The 18,270-nt window shown below is 35.4% G+C and overlaps 1 protein-coding gene across 1 annotated transcript; it reads right to left on the reverse strand.

Moving 5' to 3' along the window:
- Window positions 1-89: 89 nt before the first annotated feature.
- lratb.1 (lecithin retinol acyltransferase b, tandem duplicate 1) lies at window positions 90-17,773 on the reverse strand. Its single transcript, XM_073842086.1, has 20 exons — window positions 17,426-17,773; window positions 16,813-16,913; window positions 16,605-16,671; window positions 16,033-16,163; window positions 14,228-14,316; window positions 14,013-14,112; window positions 13,497-13,540; window positions 13,127-13,204; window positions 11,556-11,752; window positions 10,992-11,056; window positions 10,789-10,895; window positions 10,444-10,546; window positions 10,240-10,339; window positions 10,072-10,111; window positions 8,793-8,844; window positions 8,326-8,446; window positions 5,893-5,976; window positions 4,347-4,470; window positions 3,813-3,903; window positions 90-2,158 (listed from the first exon to the last, which is right to left on the reverse strand). Exons 1-20 carry the CDS (start codon window positions 17,673-17,675, stop codon window positions 2,084-2,086), a joined length of 2,019 nt encoding a protein of 672 aa, XP_073698187.1. The 5' UTR covers window positions 17,676-17,773; the 3' UTR covers window positions 90-2,083.
- Between the last annotated feature and the right edge of the window lie 497 nt (window positions 17,774-18,270).

Genomic DNA, 18,270 nt, shown 5'->3' on the forward strand with positions numbered 1-18,270 from the left:
TATTGTGTATTGTGTGTGAAAACTGAAACTCAAACTATTTTCACTCTAGTATATTTCACAAGTAATTACAAAGAAATGGAAAGTACCAATAAATTAAACATGAAGTTTTGAAGTAGAACGACTGAAATTGTATTATTTAAAACCTACTCCAAAAATAATGAATAATACAACTTACAAAAATATTTTTTACATTTAAATATTTGTATAATTGGTTAACCTTGTTCTGCAAATCTATTTATTCTGAGTGCTATTGCTGGAAAACGAACAAACAAACGAGTTAAACCGAAGGTCTCATAGCTTCAGGGGTGTCTGGACTTTCTCTGATGTAGGTACAAGCAGGGTAGATGAATGTGGAAAAAGTGAGAGCAGAGAGTTTGGCTATTGGTGGTTTGAAGTTGAGAGCTGGTTCATGCCATGTGGCAATAATTAAAGTCCTCGATACATTCACCCAGACCGCACCAAACAAGAGCTCCTTTTACCAATAGACCAGTTTGCGGGACGTGCAGACAGAGCACATGTCAGCACTTTATTAAAAGTCCCCAGAAATGCAGCCATCACATTTCCAAAACAGAAACGGGGTGAGTTCAGCAGCACTACTAATGAATACCAATAGCACTAATGGTCTTACCTAAGGAATGAAAACAACTGATTGTCTTGTAAATAGTCCAGCTCCATACAATCCTTAATGCAAAGTTTATAAAACCCACACTGAGCTAAAGAGGACATTAAGTGGTAAAGTGTTAGTAAAATGATGCAAAACAGTCTTAACTCAGAGATAAAGAGAGGATTAAAGCTGCCCCAAGAAGCCGCCCTCCCCCTGAGGTTGAGTTTAGTGGGAGAGCGATGATGGACAGGAGGAGAAATCAGTGTCACAGTGGTAACAAAGGTGTCCCAGTGAGGGCAAAAGCTGAATGTTGAGTGATTAGTGATTATTCGCTTCTCTCTCAGAGCTGTTGCTTGTTTGAACAGCAGTGGAGCGCTGAAAGATAGCGGGTGATAAATGACAAGCCATTTATCTTCCTTCCCTGTTTTGTCCCCCAGCATCCCAGCGTCTGTATGTGACAGCTGAATGCGCTTGTGAAAAATGTGCCAGTTTTGAGAGAGTGATTTCGGTTTATGTGAGCGTGTATGTGTTTGTTGTGAATGACACTCGGTTGCATTGAGGTGAAGCCAAGAAGCTCTGCGAGCGCACAATGAGGAACTGCTGGATCTGTCTGTCGACCGTTGACAAATGAACTCTTCACATGTCTCGCCATTGATCACTTTCCGCCGCTGAGGTCATGCTGTTAGCACATGCTAATGCGGGTCAAAACATCACAGTTTGAACGATTTCCCATAAAACCTGATAAAAGAATGTGTTAACGTCACAGGGAATATAAATGCATGAGGTAGTTCAGGTTGGAACATTTTCGACAATCATTCCAAACGTTACTTCATTGATCTTCAAGTGCTTTTTTTCCTGCAGCATTCATCCTTAGAATACGCACATATATCCTCACAAGAGGAAAAACCTTTTGCTCTCTGACTTCCTGTGTCGATAGGGGTCAGAGGTAATGAGAGGACGTTGTGGCTCTGGACTTCAAGGGTTTATTGGTTTGTCGTCGCCTGTTAGACGTGGCCAGCTCAACACAACTAAGTGAAGGACGCCGTTCTCTAATGTACTCAATGCATATCAAAGTCCTTGCATGTTCAACAACGACCCACCAAAACTGACATTCAGCCTCAAGTAGATCTTTACTCTGTTTTCTCTGATAAAATACATTTTTTTAATGCTCATTCATACTATTATTTTTTCTTATGTGCATTAATTACAAAATTAAATAACTACAACCTATTAAAGGCACAGTTATGTGTTACAAAGGTTCACATTTTGATTCAATGAAATAACTTAAACCATTTGGGAACTGTTAGTAGATGCAAACTAAAAAGGAAGACACTGTTTGCATCATACAAAGTTCATAATATAACCCATCTGGGCATTTTCAAACATTACTGACATGATCCATTTATAGCGCTTTTTAAAGGTCTGAAGCGTTTTTAAAAATCTCAACAAACCCCTGACATCATTCTGTCCTTGTCCTTTTTAATCGACCAGTGATTTCAAATCAGGAAGGCCTTTCAGTTTGTAGTCAAGTAGCATTTGCCCGTAGGCTTTTCCCTGCAGAAACACATACAATAACACATTTTTAGTAACATGTTGTGAGGGATTTATATAAACGGCAAAGATCTTTTTCTAAATGTTGATTATAATGCTATCGTTCAAAAGTTCAGGGTCGGTAGACGTCTCTTCTGCTCACCAAGGCTGCATTTATTTAATCAAAAACAGAAAAAAAATAATAATAAAGTAACTTGTTTCTATTTTAATATGTTTTAAATTTAATTTAATTTACATTACTGTGATGGCAAAGCTCAGTTTTCAGCAGCCATTATTCCAGAAATCATTTTAATATTCGGATTTAGTGCTTATTATTGACATTTCTTAAAGGAGAAGTTCCAAAACAAAAATTTACAGATAATGTATACTCAGCACTTGTCATTCAAAATATTCATGTCATTCTTTCTTCAGTCCTAAAGAAATTATGTTTTTTGAGGAAAACATTTCAGGATTTTTCTCCATATAATGGACTTCTATGGTGCCCCTAGTTTGAACTTCCAAAATGCAGATTAAATGCAGCTTCAAAGGGCTCTAAACGATCCCAGCCGAGGAAGAAGGGTCTTTTTTTAGCTAAATGATCTGTTATTTTATTTAAATTTTTTTTTTAATTTCAATTTATATACTTTTTAACCTTAAACGCTTGTCTTGTCTTGCTCTGCCTGAACTCTGTTTTTTCCAGTTCAAGACAGTTAGGGTATGTCGAAAAACTCCCATCTTATTTTTTTCCTTGACTTCAAGAATCATTTCAAAATCACCCTACATCGCTGCAGAAGTACAGACCCAGTGTTTGCAAAGTAAACATGCAAAGAAGATCAAACACCCTAACAAAAAACAGTAAAACAGCGATGTAGGTCGATTTTGAAGTTGAGGGAGAAAATGAGACAGGAGTTTTTCAACGTACCTTAACTGTCTTGAACCGGAAAAAAACTGAGATCTGGCAGAGCAAATCAAAACAAGCTTTTGAGGTTAAAAAGTATATAAATTGTAATTGAAAAAAATTAAATAACCTATCGTTTCACTAGATAAGGCCCTTCTTCCTCGGCTGGGGTTGTTTACAACCGTATTTGGGATCATTTGAAGCCGCATTCAAACTGCATTTTGTAAGTTCAAACTCTGGGCACCATAGAAGTCCACTACATGGAGATGAATCCTGAAATGTTTTCCTCTAAAAACAATTTCTTTACGACTGAAGAAAGACAGACATGAACATCTTGGATGACAAGGGGGTAAGTACATTATCTGTAAATTTTTGTTCTGGAAGTGAACTTCTCCTTTAATATTGTCAATGTCGAAAACAACTGTGCTGTAATATGTTTTATTATTCTATGCTGTAACATTATACATATCTTTAATCTTACTTTTGATCAGTTTAATCCATCCTTGTTAAATAAAAGTATTCATTTCTTACTGGCCCAAACTTCATACAGGTTTGGGACGGAACAAATGCGAGGAAACAATTTAATTTTCCAAACCATTTCTTTAAGGTTGTAAATAGCTAGTAATCTCATACCAAGTGTGAATTGTTTTCTTCAATAAATTTATAATCTAATTTTATCGTTTTTTTAACCTTCAAAAAAAACCACACTGGTTGAAGCCACTGTGTCTACATTCATTTTGCGAGTTTTTATGACTGAATGCGTGCGTATGTGTGTATCACCTGAGGGTCGCTCCGCAGTGACGCCATCCCTCCCCCTCCAAGTGAGTTTGGAAGAATGAAGTTCAGACCATGAATGCCAGGCAGTTCGTACCTGGAAGCCACCGCAAACATGTGAAAAACATTATTTTAATTGAGATCACCTCCCGGTTTTCACACATCTGTGCATTAGCTCACACCACACTTTCATGCAGACAGGCACCTAGACATGGCGGTCCTCAGCATGAGGTGGACCTCATTAGCGGCACCAAAGGAGTTTTCCCCAACCCATAAAACAAGAGGCTTGCATGCATGGACTCTCTCTCTCTTTAAAACACACACGCAGGTCTTTAAAAAGCCATGCAGGCTACAGATGTGGAGTAGCTCAATTTAAAGGCGTTACAATGTTTATTTTGTGTGACTTTAACTTCCTTACCACTAGATTTTAACTACTAAGAGCTTTATTAAAAGCAGGCTTTTATTTTGGACATTTTTGCTTTTTGCTTCATCAAACCAATAAACGTTACCATCTTTCACCACTTTTTAAGTTCTTCTTACCGTTTGACGGAGGGTGGGTCAGTCTGATCCTTTCTGATCAAATGTTGGAAATACTGCTCCACAACTTCAGCAGTTAAACACTTTTTCAGGTAGGGGTAATACAGTGGATGTCTTGCAATAACCCCTACAAACAGATTTAAAGATATATGGATCAACAGATTGAGAAATGTGGGACATCTACCATTAATATTTGATTCATGCCATCATGCTGAATTACAGACAGACAGACAAAATGTCAGAACAATAGAACAACAGATAGATAGAGCACTAGACAGAACGCTAGTACTGACCTGAACAAGATATTTCACATAAAAGATGTTTACATATTGTCCACATAAGAAAATATTAGTTGAATTTTAAAAATGACCCAATTAAAAAGTTAACAAACGCTTGATTCTGTTACCTGAATAATCCACAGCTGTGTTTTGAGATCCATATTTTCACACTGAGGACAACTGAGGGACTCATATGCAACTATTACAGAAGGGTCAAATTCTCACTGATGCTCCAGAAGGAAAAACAATGCATTAAGAGCCAGGGGTGTAAACTTCTGAACAGAATGAAAATGTGTACATTTTTCTTATTTTGCCTAAATATCTTTTTTTTTTTCCATTTAGCTACAAAAGATACTTACATGTTTCCCAGAAAACAAAATAAGTTAAATTTACCTTGATCTTCAAATTCAAAAAAATTTCACTCCAGGCTCTTATGCATTGTGTTTCCTTCTGAAGCATCAGTGAGCGTTTGAAACTTCTGTAATAGTTGAATATGAGTCCCTCAGTTGTCCTCAGTGTGAAAAGATGGATCTAAATATTATACAGTCATTGTTGGAAAGGGTTCAAATACACAAAAATGCTGAAAAACCAAAGAATTTGTGGGACCTGAAGGATTTTTCTAAAGAACAGCGGGCAGTTTAACTGTTCAGGACTCATGAACAACTAAAAAAATTACAAAAAAAAAGATCAGCTGTGGATCATTTAGGTAACAACACAGTATTAAGAATCAAGTGTATGTAAACTTTTGAACAGGGTCAATTTTTTTTTAGAAATTCAGCTATCATTTTCTCTTGTGGACAATATGTAAACATCTTTTATGTGAAATATCTTATTGAAGTCAGTACTAAATAAAAAATAACATGTATTTTGCATGATCCCTCTTATTTTGTTAAAATAATTAACATTTTGCAGATTCTGTAAGGTTTACATGTATATAGACAGGCAGAACAACAGATTTAAACAGAAATTTAAACAACCGTTTAACAAATTTTAACAATAACAATAACCCAGTCTACTGTTGACAACATATAACCGCCCATCACATCTCAGATGAAGTTAAGAATAGGGCAGGTTGCCACATCACAACAGAGTGTTGCCTTTTGGGCTGTAGACAGTGAAGTGTGATTTGTGGTCTGTGGTCAAAGAACATGGTCTGACCCAGTTTTTTCCCAGCATTTATTGGTATGACACTGACATGCATTAAGCAAATTGTCTCATCGTTGAAATATTATTCACTACGTGTGAAAGAACATGCATGGGGAGACACTTACCGATGTTTGAGGAGTCCCCTTTGTCTCCACTCCGCGTGTATGCTAACTCCTCCAGTCTGAAGGTATGCGGGCCAGAGGGCAGATCTGAACGGGGGACAATTTTGTTCTCAGCGTAATTAAATCCAGCAGTTGGCAGGTTGAACTAACAGCGAGCATCTGAACCTACTCAAACACCATTTGCTCCCAGTCAATTCACAGATTGCTTGATCTGACTGATAATTTAAATTGGAATAAGCTAATAAAGAAAACCATTGTCACTATCGTTTAAAGGTTTAAGGTTAGTAAGACCCTTTTAAATCCTGAAACAATTATGGTATCATGGTTTCCACCAAAATATTAGGCAGCACAACTGTAAATTCAATTTTGGAATTAGGAATAAATAAACATTTTATTAAAATAACAAAGAGTTTTGCAATATTACTGTTTTACTGTATTTTTGATCAAATAAATGCAGCCTTGGTCAGCATAAGAGACCTCTTAAAAACATTAAAAAGTCTTTTTGACCCTAAAGTTTTGAACAGTGCCGCATGTTTTACTGACGAAAACGGAAAAGGCTGCTATGACGCTAGTGTGTTGTAGAAGTTCCCAGGGTGTTGCAATGCAGTTCATAATTGCTTATTGCTTCATGTTAAAAAAATAACCAGTGCAAAGTCTCTATGTCAACAGATTATGTAATTGTTTTTAAACACAGCCTGAGACGAAAAGTTCACCCCAAAATTAAACATTTTTCATTTACTCACCTTCATGTCATCCCAAATCTGTATGACTTACTTTGAGCTGTGAAACTCGAAATGAGTTGTTTAAAGCAAGGATGCTCTTTTCCATAAATGGGAACTGAATGGTGACCACAACTGTTAAGCAAGATTTCCATGAATAACAACAAAATTCAGTCTATTTTTTTATACAAAGCTATTTTATGCTTTGAGGAGACAGTAAATTAGTGGTACAAACTGCTTTTATCGTGTGTGTTTTTTTCATTCTGCATAATGCATGTTTTATTTAAGTTTAGATAGAACAACATGATAGTGAATAAATTATGAGAGAATTTTCATTTCTGGGTGAACTATAAATAATAATAGTGATGCTCTGTTCTTTTGAAGTTTAATACAGCTCACTGTTGGACTAATTGTTTTATCTGGTTATCATTAGCTACATCACATATATCAGTTTTTCTGTCTCAGAAACAGCCCTTAGGCTGCTGAAACATTAGAAGTCTTTCTTACAATCAGCCCTCTGTGATGCTCTAATGACCGTGGCTCCAGGTTTTTCTGTCTGTTTGTGTCTGTGCAGATTTGAGAGGGAAACAAAGTGAAAAGGGCAGAGACTATGTTGCTCTATTTTGTATTTAAGACCTCTTGTATCTGTGAATGAATGCGAATGTGTGCGTAACAGTCTGCGCTTGCGTGCGTTCAAACACTAGATCCGATGAAAAGATGTCCCTGATTATTTAAAGGGTTTAGCTGCTTGTTTAGTGCAACTGAGAAGTGGCAGATAGATAAAAAGACTCGAGCAAACACTGCCAGGACACTACAAAGGTTGTGCCTTTCAGAGGACCTAAAGCAAAGGACTCTGGGAAAACAAGCAGCCCTGGATTCCGGTGCAAGGGATCTTATAAAACCTTCTCTCTGTAGAACAATCACACTGGCCCTTAAAACAAGGCTTAAGCCCAGTTCTTTTAGTTGAGTTTGTTGCTCAAACATTCCATCACCTCCACCTTGAAGTAGGTCATATCAAACACTGAACGATTGTCTCCATGTGGAAAAAACAATTGTTTTGATACACAAGAACGTCTGTCATTAATAAAATCACATTACGAGCTGATCTGGAAAAAATTTAGGAGGAACAAATAGTGCTGGAAAGTCTACAAAGCATAAAACATGTCTTCTGAGGAAAAAAGAAACTCATCTTTGAAAGGAAAGAAATGCAATATGATCTTTGTCATATTTAGACTCTTTATGAACAAATTACTATAAAACCTAAGTAAGAAATTTAACACAGAAATGTTGCTGTTTTACGGCTACAATATACTGTTTAATGCTTTTTAATGTTTTCGAAAGAAGTTTCTTATGCTTACTGCATCTACATGATACAAAACAAAGTAAAAACAGCAACATTGTGAAATATTTTTACAATTTAAAACAACTGTTTTCTATGTTATTTTATTCTGGTACACTGTATATGCTGCTAATATGCTGATTTGGTTCTCAAGAAACATTTTATTATTATCAATGTTATATTTCTGTGGAAACCATTGTATCAGGATTCTCTCGTGACCAGAAAGTTAAAAACAGCTGCATTTATTTGCTGTCACTTTTGATCAATTTAATGCATCCTTGTGGAATAAAAGTATTGATTTCTTACCGCTACTTCTGAAGTAAGTAAAAACCACATAGTGTGAAGTATTTTGTAGTGTATATACAATCATCAGGGTACCTGTGGGTGTTGGGCTGTGTTCCTCTGAGCGGTAGGAGGGGTCGTGTCCTTCAGCTAATGAAGGCTCTGTTACTGCCTCTCTGTATGTCTCCACAAGCTCCCCATTCACATGAATGTGCACCTGAAATCACCAATTAAGACTCATTCATTCACTCAATCATCCATATGTATACTTTAATTGATCCATTTCCATATTCTGTCCAATCCACTTAGTGACCTTTTAAGTGAATGAACTTTAAGATTTCCTTGTATGCAGTGATGGAGCTTCATAAAGCATGAATTCAAGATAATCAGGACACTTTTTTTCCATTTATCTCAATAGGAAATGTGTGCCAGTTTACATGATTTGACCATGTGCTATGACACTGTGTTACCACATTCATAAAACATGGCATTTGAATGATTCTTCAAAATAATAAAATAAAATAATATTAACATTGTAAAAAAAATGGTGCTAGAAGTAATACCTCCATATCTGCTTTGGAATGCAGGAAAAAGAACGGTTTCAGCACTGGTGATCTAGAAAGAGAAAATAGATATTAAATAATACACATGGGTCAAAGACAATATGTCCCATTTTGGTGTGCACCAGGGTCAGAAATTAACAATGCAAAATGCCACCAAAATGAACAAAATTTTGCCCCTGCAAAATTAAACAACGTATTACGACAAAGTGTAAATTTGCAGAATTTCATTTAGATTCCCTCACACTAAAGCAGATATTTATGCACCGTTTTGTGCAGCGTTGAGCTTTATAACCAATCAAACGCGTTTCTGATGAATTTAGGAATGCACTGACCAATCGGAGGCGCTTAGATTAGTCAGGGTTGAAAACGCACCAATCAGAGATGCTTAGATTAAAAACGCTAGAGCTGTTGATGAGTGTTGATAAGTGTTGCCAAGTCTGTGGTCTTCCTGCAGAATTGGGCTACTTTAACACTGTTGCTGCGGGTTGTTTTTAATGTCCACTATTTGAAGCGACCCCAATAATACTATTTTACTCAGGGAACCCTGCCAAAAAATGTGTATTTTACCCCTTGGAGCACGATTTTTACCAGGTCACCCCCCTCGAAAAGCCACTGGGCTACTATTGGGCTAGTTTTGAGTAGCAATTGGGCAGGTTTTGTTGTGCAAATTTATGAGTTTATGCATAACTTGCGCTAGACTTGGCTAACATCATAGAAAGACACTGTGAAGCCAGAATCTGACGTGCCTAAAAAAAAAAAAAAAAAAAAAATTGTTTTCTATATCGATATTAATACAATATAAAAAGCAACAACAATGATTTTATCATAGCTCTTGTTTTTTACATGCATAAGTTAGATTTTAAACAGTCTATTGTTATTGACAAGTTCCGTAAAGATTTAAAATGACAATTTTATTAGATTTCATGTGCTGCACTGTGATCCTTACATACAGACTTTTAATGTCATCATGAAGGATTCTTATTATAAATTTGTTAAGATTTTTTGATATATGAATTATTGTTTCATTGGATTACTTTTTAGTGGATGTCTTCTTTAAATCATGGTAAAAATGTATGATAGTTTATCATCAAAAAAAATTAATTCAACAGGAGACATTCTAATATAAGAAGAAAAAACAAAACACAACAAAACTCTTTTATTTTATTGATGCCTGAAAACCCCCTTTGTCTTTGATCCACATGCAACATTCGGTGGTACACTTTTTTGTGAAGTTCTAAATAGTTTTCTCACTTAAAAAAACCTACTAACTAATACTCACATTCTCGGTCGCCCTCCTACAATAGCTGTAAGTCCTGGAGCTAAAAACAGAAAGAAATTAGATATTGACCTATGTTGTTCAAATGTTCTTTGGGTTTTGGAACAAGGAGCTTAACTAAAGTAGTTTGGAAACAGAGTAGGACAAAACTGAATTAAGGTTTTTACTCACCCATGCCAGTTCCCGCTGGTGCCACCTCTCTGGAGAAAAACTCCAGCGCTTTCTTCTGCTTGTGATGGACGGCCATCCAAACCACAGCCTCACGAGGACTCTGCACAATAAAGAACAAAAGCTGTAGGTTATTTGTTCTAATCGTAAACGGACAGTTTACTAATTGTTAAACACGATTTTCTATTGAAAACATAGACAGCCTACTGTATTGGCCGCATGTGGTCCATATGTGTCCTCAGCTCCCAGAACTTGAATGTTGACTTCAGCGTAGTTCTCCAAACCCAGCTGTTTGAAAATTCGCTGGGTCCTACGGATATTTCATGATGTAATTTCACAATACAGCATCATTTTATTACGCATTAAAGCTCTAGTGGGGTTTAATACACGTTTAAACACTGTAGTTAACTAACCTTATTTAGGATATTTAATTTTAGTTGTCCTAATCAAACTTGTATTGCTGATTCCGATGGCAAAAAATGTGCTTTTTTAAACAACAAATCACATATCAACTATTTGATCAATAAAAATCACTCAGAATAAACTCTCAACCTTTTAATAATGCTCTCTGCTGTTCTTCTGGCTTTTTCCACAGCTCTCGGACCACCAACAGGACAAACTGCCGTCGCTCTAAACCCATCCATATATGTGGCACAAACCTTGAGAGGACAAAATTAGCTAATTTATTCATTTTTGATTTTGATCTAAATTGAAATGACTGACTTAAACCAACCAAACAAGAAATTTTGACCAACCTTGTAGTCACCTGATGGAGGTGATCCTTTGGCACCACCTACTTTCACTGCTCCACCATCCACATCTACATACATATAAAGCCCAGTCAGAGAAATATGAAGTATCTGCTTTGCCCTAGGGTTTTGAATGTTTACAGTATTTCTTCAGATCAAATCAAGTTAGTGTACATACATTAGCTTACTGATTACATGGACAATGAGATGGAAGTTTAGGGAACAAAGAAAACATTTGTTCTGTGACAAAGAAAATAACATTAGTTAATTGAAAGAGGTGGCAAAGGTTATAGCAGATAGCTGGAACCGGCTTTTAGGTAGCCAGCCTAGACAAGTGGTGTAAAGTCAATGGGCTGCGTCTCTGAGTCAGACATTTAGAGATAAAACACAAGCAACCATCTGATCACTGCATGAGGACTTTTTACTGGAGATAAGTACTATCAGCTTTGATTTGCTTAAAGTTGTCTATCCACAATTTTGAATATATTACTATTACCATGCCTATAAATATGCCACTGCATGAAAATCAGAAATAATTATGCACGTACAATCCAGTAAACGTCGACTGACCTGGTATCTCAGTAATGGTGACATTGGAAAAGTCACATGTGACATCAGGCAGAAGGTAACGCTGTGGGTCTCCGATCTCATAGACTAATTGCTCTGCAACTGTACCAAATGAAACCAGCCCACCGGTTTTTGGAGGTTTGGACAGTGTAAACGAACCATCAGCGGAACATTCTACCACTGGGAAGCCCATGTTATCCCTGAAAATCACATTAATGATGGTGAAAGTTAAAGTTACTGTAAAAATAAAAACAAGCGATCTTAGATTCAAGGATCCAAGACATCTCAAGTGTCAAGAACATGTCTGTGTCATATTTCACCCCAAAATCAAAACCATATTTCACCCCAGGACCACTGGGTGACATTTAAACACCAATTAAGCACTCCCTACCAATTCACATTACCTGAATGCAAAAAAATAAAATCAATTATTGTAATGAGAAAAAAAAATATTTTGATAAAAGTATTTACACTTAATGGTAGTAGGCATACGTGAAAAATATACTTTTGAAGTTTCTATTTAAAAAAAAGATCATTATTTAAAAAATACATACTGTAAGGGATAGTTCACCCAAAAATGAAAATTTTCTCATTAATTATATAATAATTATATAATTATAATTATATGAATAAAAAAACAAAAAAAGGTAATTGCAACTTTTTATCTCACAATTCTGACTTTTTTTCTGAACTGTGAGATATAAACTCGCAATTGCATGTTATAGTCAGAATTATCAGATACAAACTTGCAGTTGCGAGAGATAGTTACAATTCAGATTTTTTTTTCTTAGAATTTTTTCTTAGGAAATTGCCTGATATAAATTCACATTTGCGAGTTATGAAGTGCAATTTTGAGGCGGAAAAAACTGATATGTTCATAGAATTTATAACTCACAATTCTGACTTAACTCGCAATTGTCATAAAGTCAGAAATTTACAATTGTGCGTTTATATCTTGCAATTCTGACTTTATTTCTCAAAATTGTGAGTTCAAGTCTCGCAATTCTGACTTTATAACATGCAGTTGCCAGTTTATATCACACAATTCTGAGAATAAAGTCAGAATTGTGAGTTTTTATCTTGCAATTCTGACTATCAATCACAATTGTGCGTTTATATCACGCAATTCTGACTTCATTTCTCAGAATTGCAAGTTTATATCTTACAATACTGACTTTATAACCAGCAATTGTGAGTTTATATCTCATAATTCTGAGAAAAAAAAAGTTATACTTTTTTTCCATTTCACTTTAACTGTTTTCAGCTCTGACAATAATAAGAAATATTTTTTTAGCAGCAAATCAGCATATTAGAATGATTTCTAAAGGATCATGTGACACTGAAGACTGCAGTAATGATGCTGAAAATTCAGCTTTGCCATTAGAGGAATTTTAAAAACATATTAAAACAGGTCTTACGGGTTTGGAACAATATGAGGGTGAGTAATTAATGACAGAATATTCATTTTTGGGTGAACTAACCCTTTAACTGTCATGAAAATGTCACAATGCATTTTTTGTCTTTTGATTTTGAGGTAAAATGGGCCATTAATATATAAGATTTTGAGTGTTTACCAGTCAGGAACCGTGTGCCAGTCTGTGAAAATTCCTCCTGTGGCCTGTGCACCACACTCAATCAGATGGCCAGCAAGGCTATGACAGAAAAAATCTGATTTTCATTTGAAATTTCACAGTAATCAAAACAGAAACACAACTGGACAAACAACATGAATGTGGTTAACCACAAAATTTTCTTACGCTGAATGGTCCCTCACACTACACGACAAAAACAAATGAATCATGCGTGGGTGTCTGCCCTTATGTTCATCTCAGAGTATAATGTACATATCTTTGTCCTGCCTCTGCTAATCTATGCTTTCAGCAGACAAACTTGTGTGTGCGTGTATATGCATACATTTCAGGAGCTCATAGAAATTTACATTACCTTCCAGCAGCCAACAGGTCATAGTTATTGCAGTCCCATGCAAACTGTCAAAAAAAAAGCAAACAAAATACTTTTATATATTAATATATACATTTTGTATATATTGTTTTTTATGTGTGTGTATATATATATATATATATATTTTTTTTTTTAATGAAACATTTTTGATGACACACACACACACACACACACATCGAATATATATGCACAAATATACATACAGAAATAATGTTAAAAAGCACCACAACAGAGGCTTAACAAGAAAACGGATGTAGATGGTTTGAATTAGAATGTGAATTTCTTCTAGGATCAAGTCTGAAAGTCTCCCTTAAGAAACTAAATTAAACTTGGCTCTTTCTTTAAAGACATGCTGCTGGTGTGTTACTTGTTTCTGTTTTTGTTTTGTGCTGATGAGGGAGGTTAAAATTACCAACACATCGTCACAGAGGAGGATTGAGGCACAACAGCTGTTGCACAAGAGGAAAAAAAAAAACGTTCTTGCGTGACAAACCGTACCGAATGCATCAGCGGCCCAAGAACCACAGCGCTGTCCACGCAGCGTCCTGTTACCACAATATCAGCCCCGAGGTCCAGGCACCGTTTAATAGGGAGGGCTCTGTGAGATACAGACACAAGAAAGCTGAATCTCATATGCGCAAACCACCAGCCCGGCTCCAGGCATGAATAACAGACAAGACCAATGACACGCTGTAATTAACTTGTAGTCATACCCCAAATACGCATTCATGCTGTGGACGCTCTTTGGAAGTGGTTTCCTTCCCTCTGAATCAGCCATCCTGAGTTCAGTCAAAGAGTCTTTCTAGGATTCACGACAAACCAGAAGATCACAGGGAAGATTTCAACACTGTCTGAACATTTCTCAGTAGGGATATAATATAATGAGTGCTATGGCTATGTAGCAATCCCTACTATTATCATTCATACTTAGTTTAGGAATTTGAACAAACTCCTTAGAAGTACTGCAAAGCACTACTCCAATCATTACTCCAGTCTTCAGTGCAACATGACATAAATCATTCTAATATGCTGATTTGCTGCAAAGAATAATTTGTTGTGCTGTTTAATATTCTTGTGAAACCTGTGATACATTTTTTCAGGATTTTCTGATGAATAGAAAGTTTAAAAGAACAGCATTTATTTGAAATAGAAATATTTTGTGACATTATTAATGTTTTTTTTGTCAATTTTGATAAATTTAATAGGAACGGTAGAATTATAGTATTTACGTTTTTGTAAAACACTAGTAACTAAAAATGACCGTAAATATTATAATTAGTCTACGTCTGGTATGATTTTCATCTTGGGTTATACTGACACCTAGTGGTGTGGCTGTAGCATCATGCAAAAGTATTAAGTAAAAGTATCCAGTAATAGGGTGATTACTGAAATGAGATATGTCAATATGTCAGCTCTTATGAGAAGAGTAAATGCCTATGAATTACATACAGTTGAGGTCAAAAGTTTGCATACACCTTGCAAAATCTGCAAACTGTTAATTATTGTACCAAAGTAAGAGGGATCAAACAAAATGCATGTTATTTTTTTTAGTACTGACCTGAATAAGACATTTCACATAAAATATGTTTATAAATAGTCCACAAGAGAAAATAATAGCTGAATTTATAAAAACGACCCTGTTCAAAAGTTTACATACACTTGATTTTTAATACTGTGTTGTTACCTGAAAGATCCACAGCTCTGTTTTTTTTTTTTTTTTTTTGGTTTAGTTGTTCATGAGTTCCCTGTTTGTCCTGAACAGTTACAATTCCTGCTGTTTCAGCATTTTTGTATATTTGAACCCTTTCCAACAATGACTGTGTGATTTTGAGATCGATCTTTTCACACTGAGGACAGCTGAGGGACAACCAAATGCTCTAGAAGGAAAAACGATGCATTAAGAGCCAAGGGTGCACTCTTGAACAGATTGAAGATGTGTACATTTTTGTTATTTTGCCTAAATATCTTTTTTTCTTTTCTTTTTTTTTAGTCTGCCCTTAAGAAGCTACAGAGGATACTTACATGTTCCCCAGAAGACAAAATAAGTTAAATTTACCCTGATCTTCAAATTCAAAAAGTTTTCACCCCCGGCTCCTAATGCATCGTGTTTCCTTCTGAAGCATCAGTGAGCATTTGAACCTTCTGTAATAGTTGCATATGAGTCCCTCAGTTGTCCTCATTGTGAAAAGATGGATCTCAAAATCATACAGTCATTGTTGGAAAGGGTTCAAATACACAAAAGTGCTGAAAAACCAAAGAATTGGACCCGAAGGACTTTTCTGAAGAACAGCGACAGTTTAAGTGTTCAGGACAAACAAGGGCCTCATGATTTTCTCTTGTGGACTATATGTAAATGTTTTTATGTGAAACACTTTATTCAGGTCAGTGCTAAATAAAATATAACATGTATTTTGTATGATCCCTTTTATTTTGGTAAAATAATTTTGCATTTTGCAGATTCTGCAAGGTGTATGTAAACTTTCGACCTCAACTGTAAGTATAAATTAGGTTCAATTACCTGTGGCATCAGGTCATCCCCAGTCACCACAGCTACCTTCAAGTCAAGTCCCGCCTTTTGAGCTACTTCCTGTAAAGCTGCTCCACAGGCAAGAGGATTGACACCGCCAGCGTTACTGACCACACGTATACCTGCAGGACACAACAAAAAAACCTCTTCAATGTGTCCGAAATGACTAAAGATGAACATTATTCATGATATTAAAAAAACCTAACTTTTCAAATATACCTAAACTGCTTGGATGAACATTATCAATGGTACTAAAATGCAAAGTCTAAAATATAGTTTATCATTAAATCATTGAAAAAAGTTAAATTCCTTGTTTTTAATGTGATTATTTTTTGATTATTTTAATTCATTTTATATTTAAAGCATTTTGAATTACAATTGTGTATGAAACGTGCGACATAAATCAACTTGCCTTGCCGTGCCTAAAATGTATCTCCATAGATATTGCAATGAAAAATATATAATTTTGTGTAATTATATTAGATTAGATTAAACATAAAACAGCCTAAAAAAGGCATTATTAAAAAATTAATAAGTCACATTCTTTCATAACAAAGATTTACCTTTTTTGCTGATATCCTTAATAAATGGAGAAAGGGAAAGGACAAAATCAGGAGCATATCCCATATTCTGAAAGAAAAGAGCATTGTTAGAGTAAATCCAAGTGTATATTATAGAAAGCATATAATAAAAGTCAAAAATAGTATTGAACTTATTATTTTACACCAACAAAAGCAGTTTTATGGGTCACATCAGATATAAATAACTTACAGGTGCTTTAGCCTTGGCTGCTGAGAGCAGTGACATGGTGATTTCAGACAGATAATCAAAAACAAGGAAGTCCAATTTCCCACCATATATGAGCTGAGGAACTGCATGGAAGAGATTATCAAGGTTTTTTTTTTTTTTTTTTTTTTTACAGAATTTTATCAATTTTATAAATCGCCTCACTGCCCAAACAGTATTTGGAAACTTAGACCTCACTTAAAATGTATGAATGAATAAAACTATCAAACCAAGTCACCTTGGACAAACTTTTTGGACACTTTGTGGTTGTTAAACATTAGTAGGATATCTTTTATGAGCATACATCTACTAAAATGAGCTTGAGAGAAGTTGGAAGAAAAAGTGTAGTATGATTTTTCAGATACACATTTATTTTATGTATTTTTATCGAATGTTTTGGCGTCAGGGAGGTTAGAAAGAGTGGATGCATGATCTTTGGTGACATCTAGTGGTCATTTAATGAGCTACACATGGAAAGGATTTTAGTTCTCTCTTGTTCTCTGTAAGTAACGTACGTTCTTGTCAAGAACTGTTGTGCAGAGAGATGAGTTATAATCAGTGTCAAAGCGTATAAAGTAAAGCAATTTTACTTCAATACCTGACGTTGCAGTATCACCCCAAAACCCCGACGCGCATCCGATGCGAACAGTTTTATGTGTTGATGAGGCGTAATGTCTTTTACTGCTTCTGTAACGTGAGTCTCTTGTAAAACATCTGGCAGCAGGTGCAGATTCACTGAAACTGTGTGAGTATAAAAAATTATTCCTGCAGAAAGGCAGCGGTGAGCTTGAACAAACTCTCACTGTCAACCGATGCAAACTCCCGGATATACGCGTGAGATTAGTCATAGTCGGTAAACGCGTTTTAAATTGAATTTACTTTTAATCTTTTAGTGGACAAACGGTTGTACACTTTCTACAAAACTGGAGAGTCAAAAGTACAATCTCGTACTACACACAATAGCATCCGTGTAGGACAAAATCGTGTGATCGTGGTTCCTACTAACGTTATTAAATGTGACCATGTACCACAAAACCAGTCATAATGGTATTTTTTTTTTTTTTTTTTTTTTTTTTTTTTGGAAAATCATCTGAAATCTGAATAAATAAGCTTTCCATTGATGTATGGTTAAGATAGGACAACATCTGGCCAAGATACAACTATTTGAAAATCTAGAATCTGAGGGTGGTAAAAAAAAAATCAAAATATTGAGAAAATTGCCTTTAATGTTGTCCAAATGAAGTTCTTAGTAATGCATATTACTAATAAAAAAAAATAAGTTTTGATATATTTATGGTAGGCCATTTAAAAACTATCTTAATGGACCATGATCTTTACTTAATATCCTAATGATTTTTGGCATAATAGAAAAATCTCATATAACAATATACCCATGCTACTTAAGACTGCTTTGGTGATCCAGGGTCACAAATTACAAGTGAT

The sequence above is a fragment of the Garra rufa genome, chromosome 6 (genome assembly GCF_049309525.1).
Source record: "Garra rufa chromosome 6, GarRuf1.0, whole genome shotgun sequence".
NCBI lineage: Eukaryota > Metazoa > Chordata > Actinopteri > Cypriniformes > Cyprinidae > Garra > Garra rufa.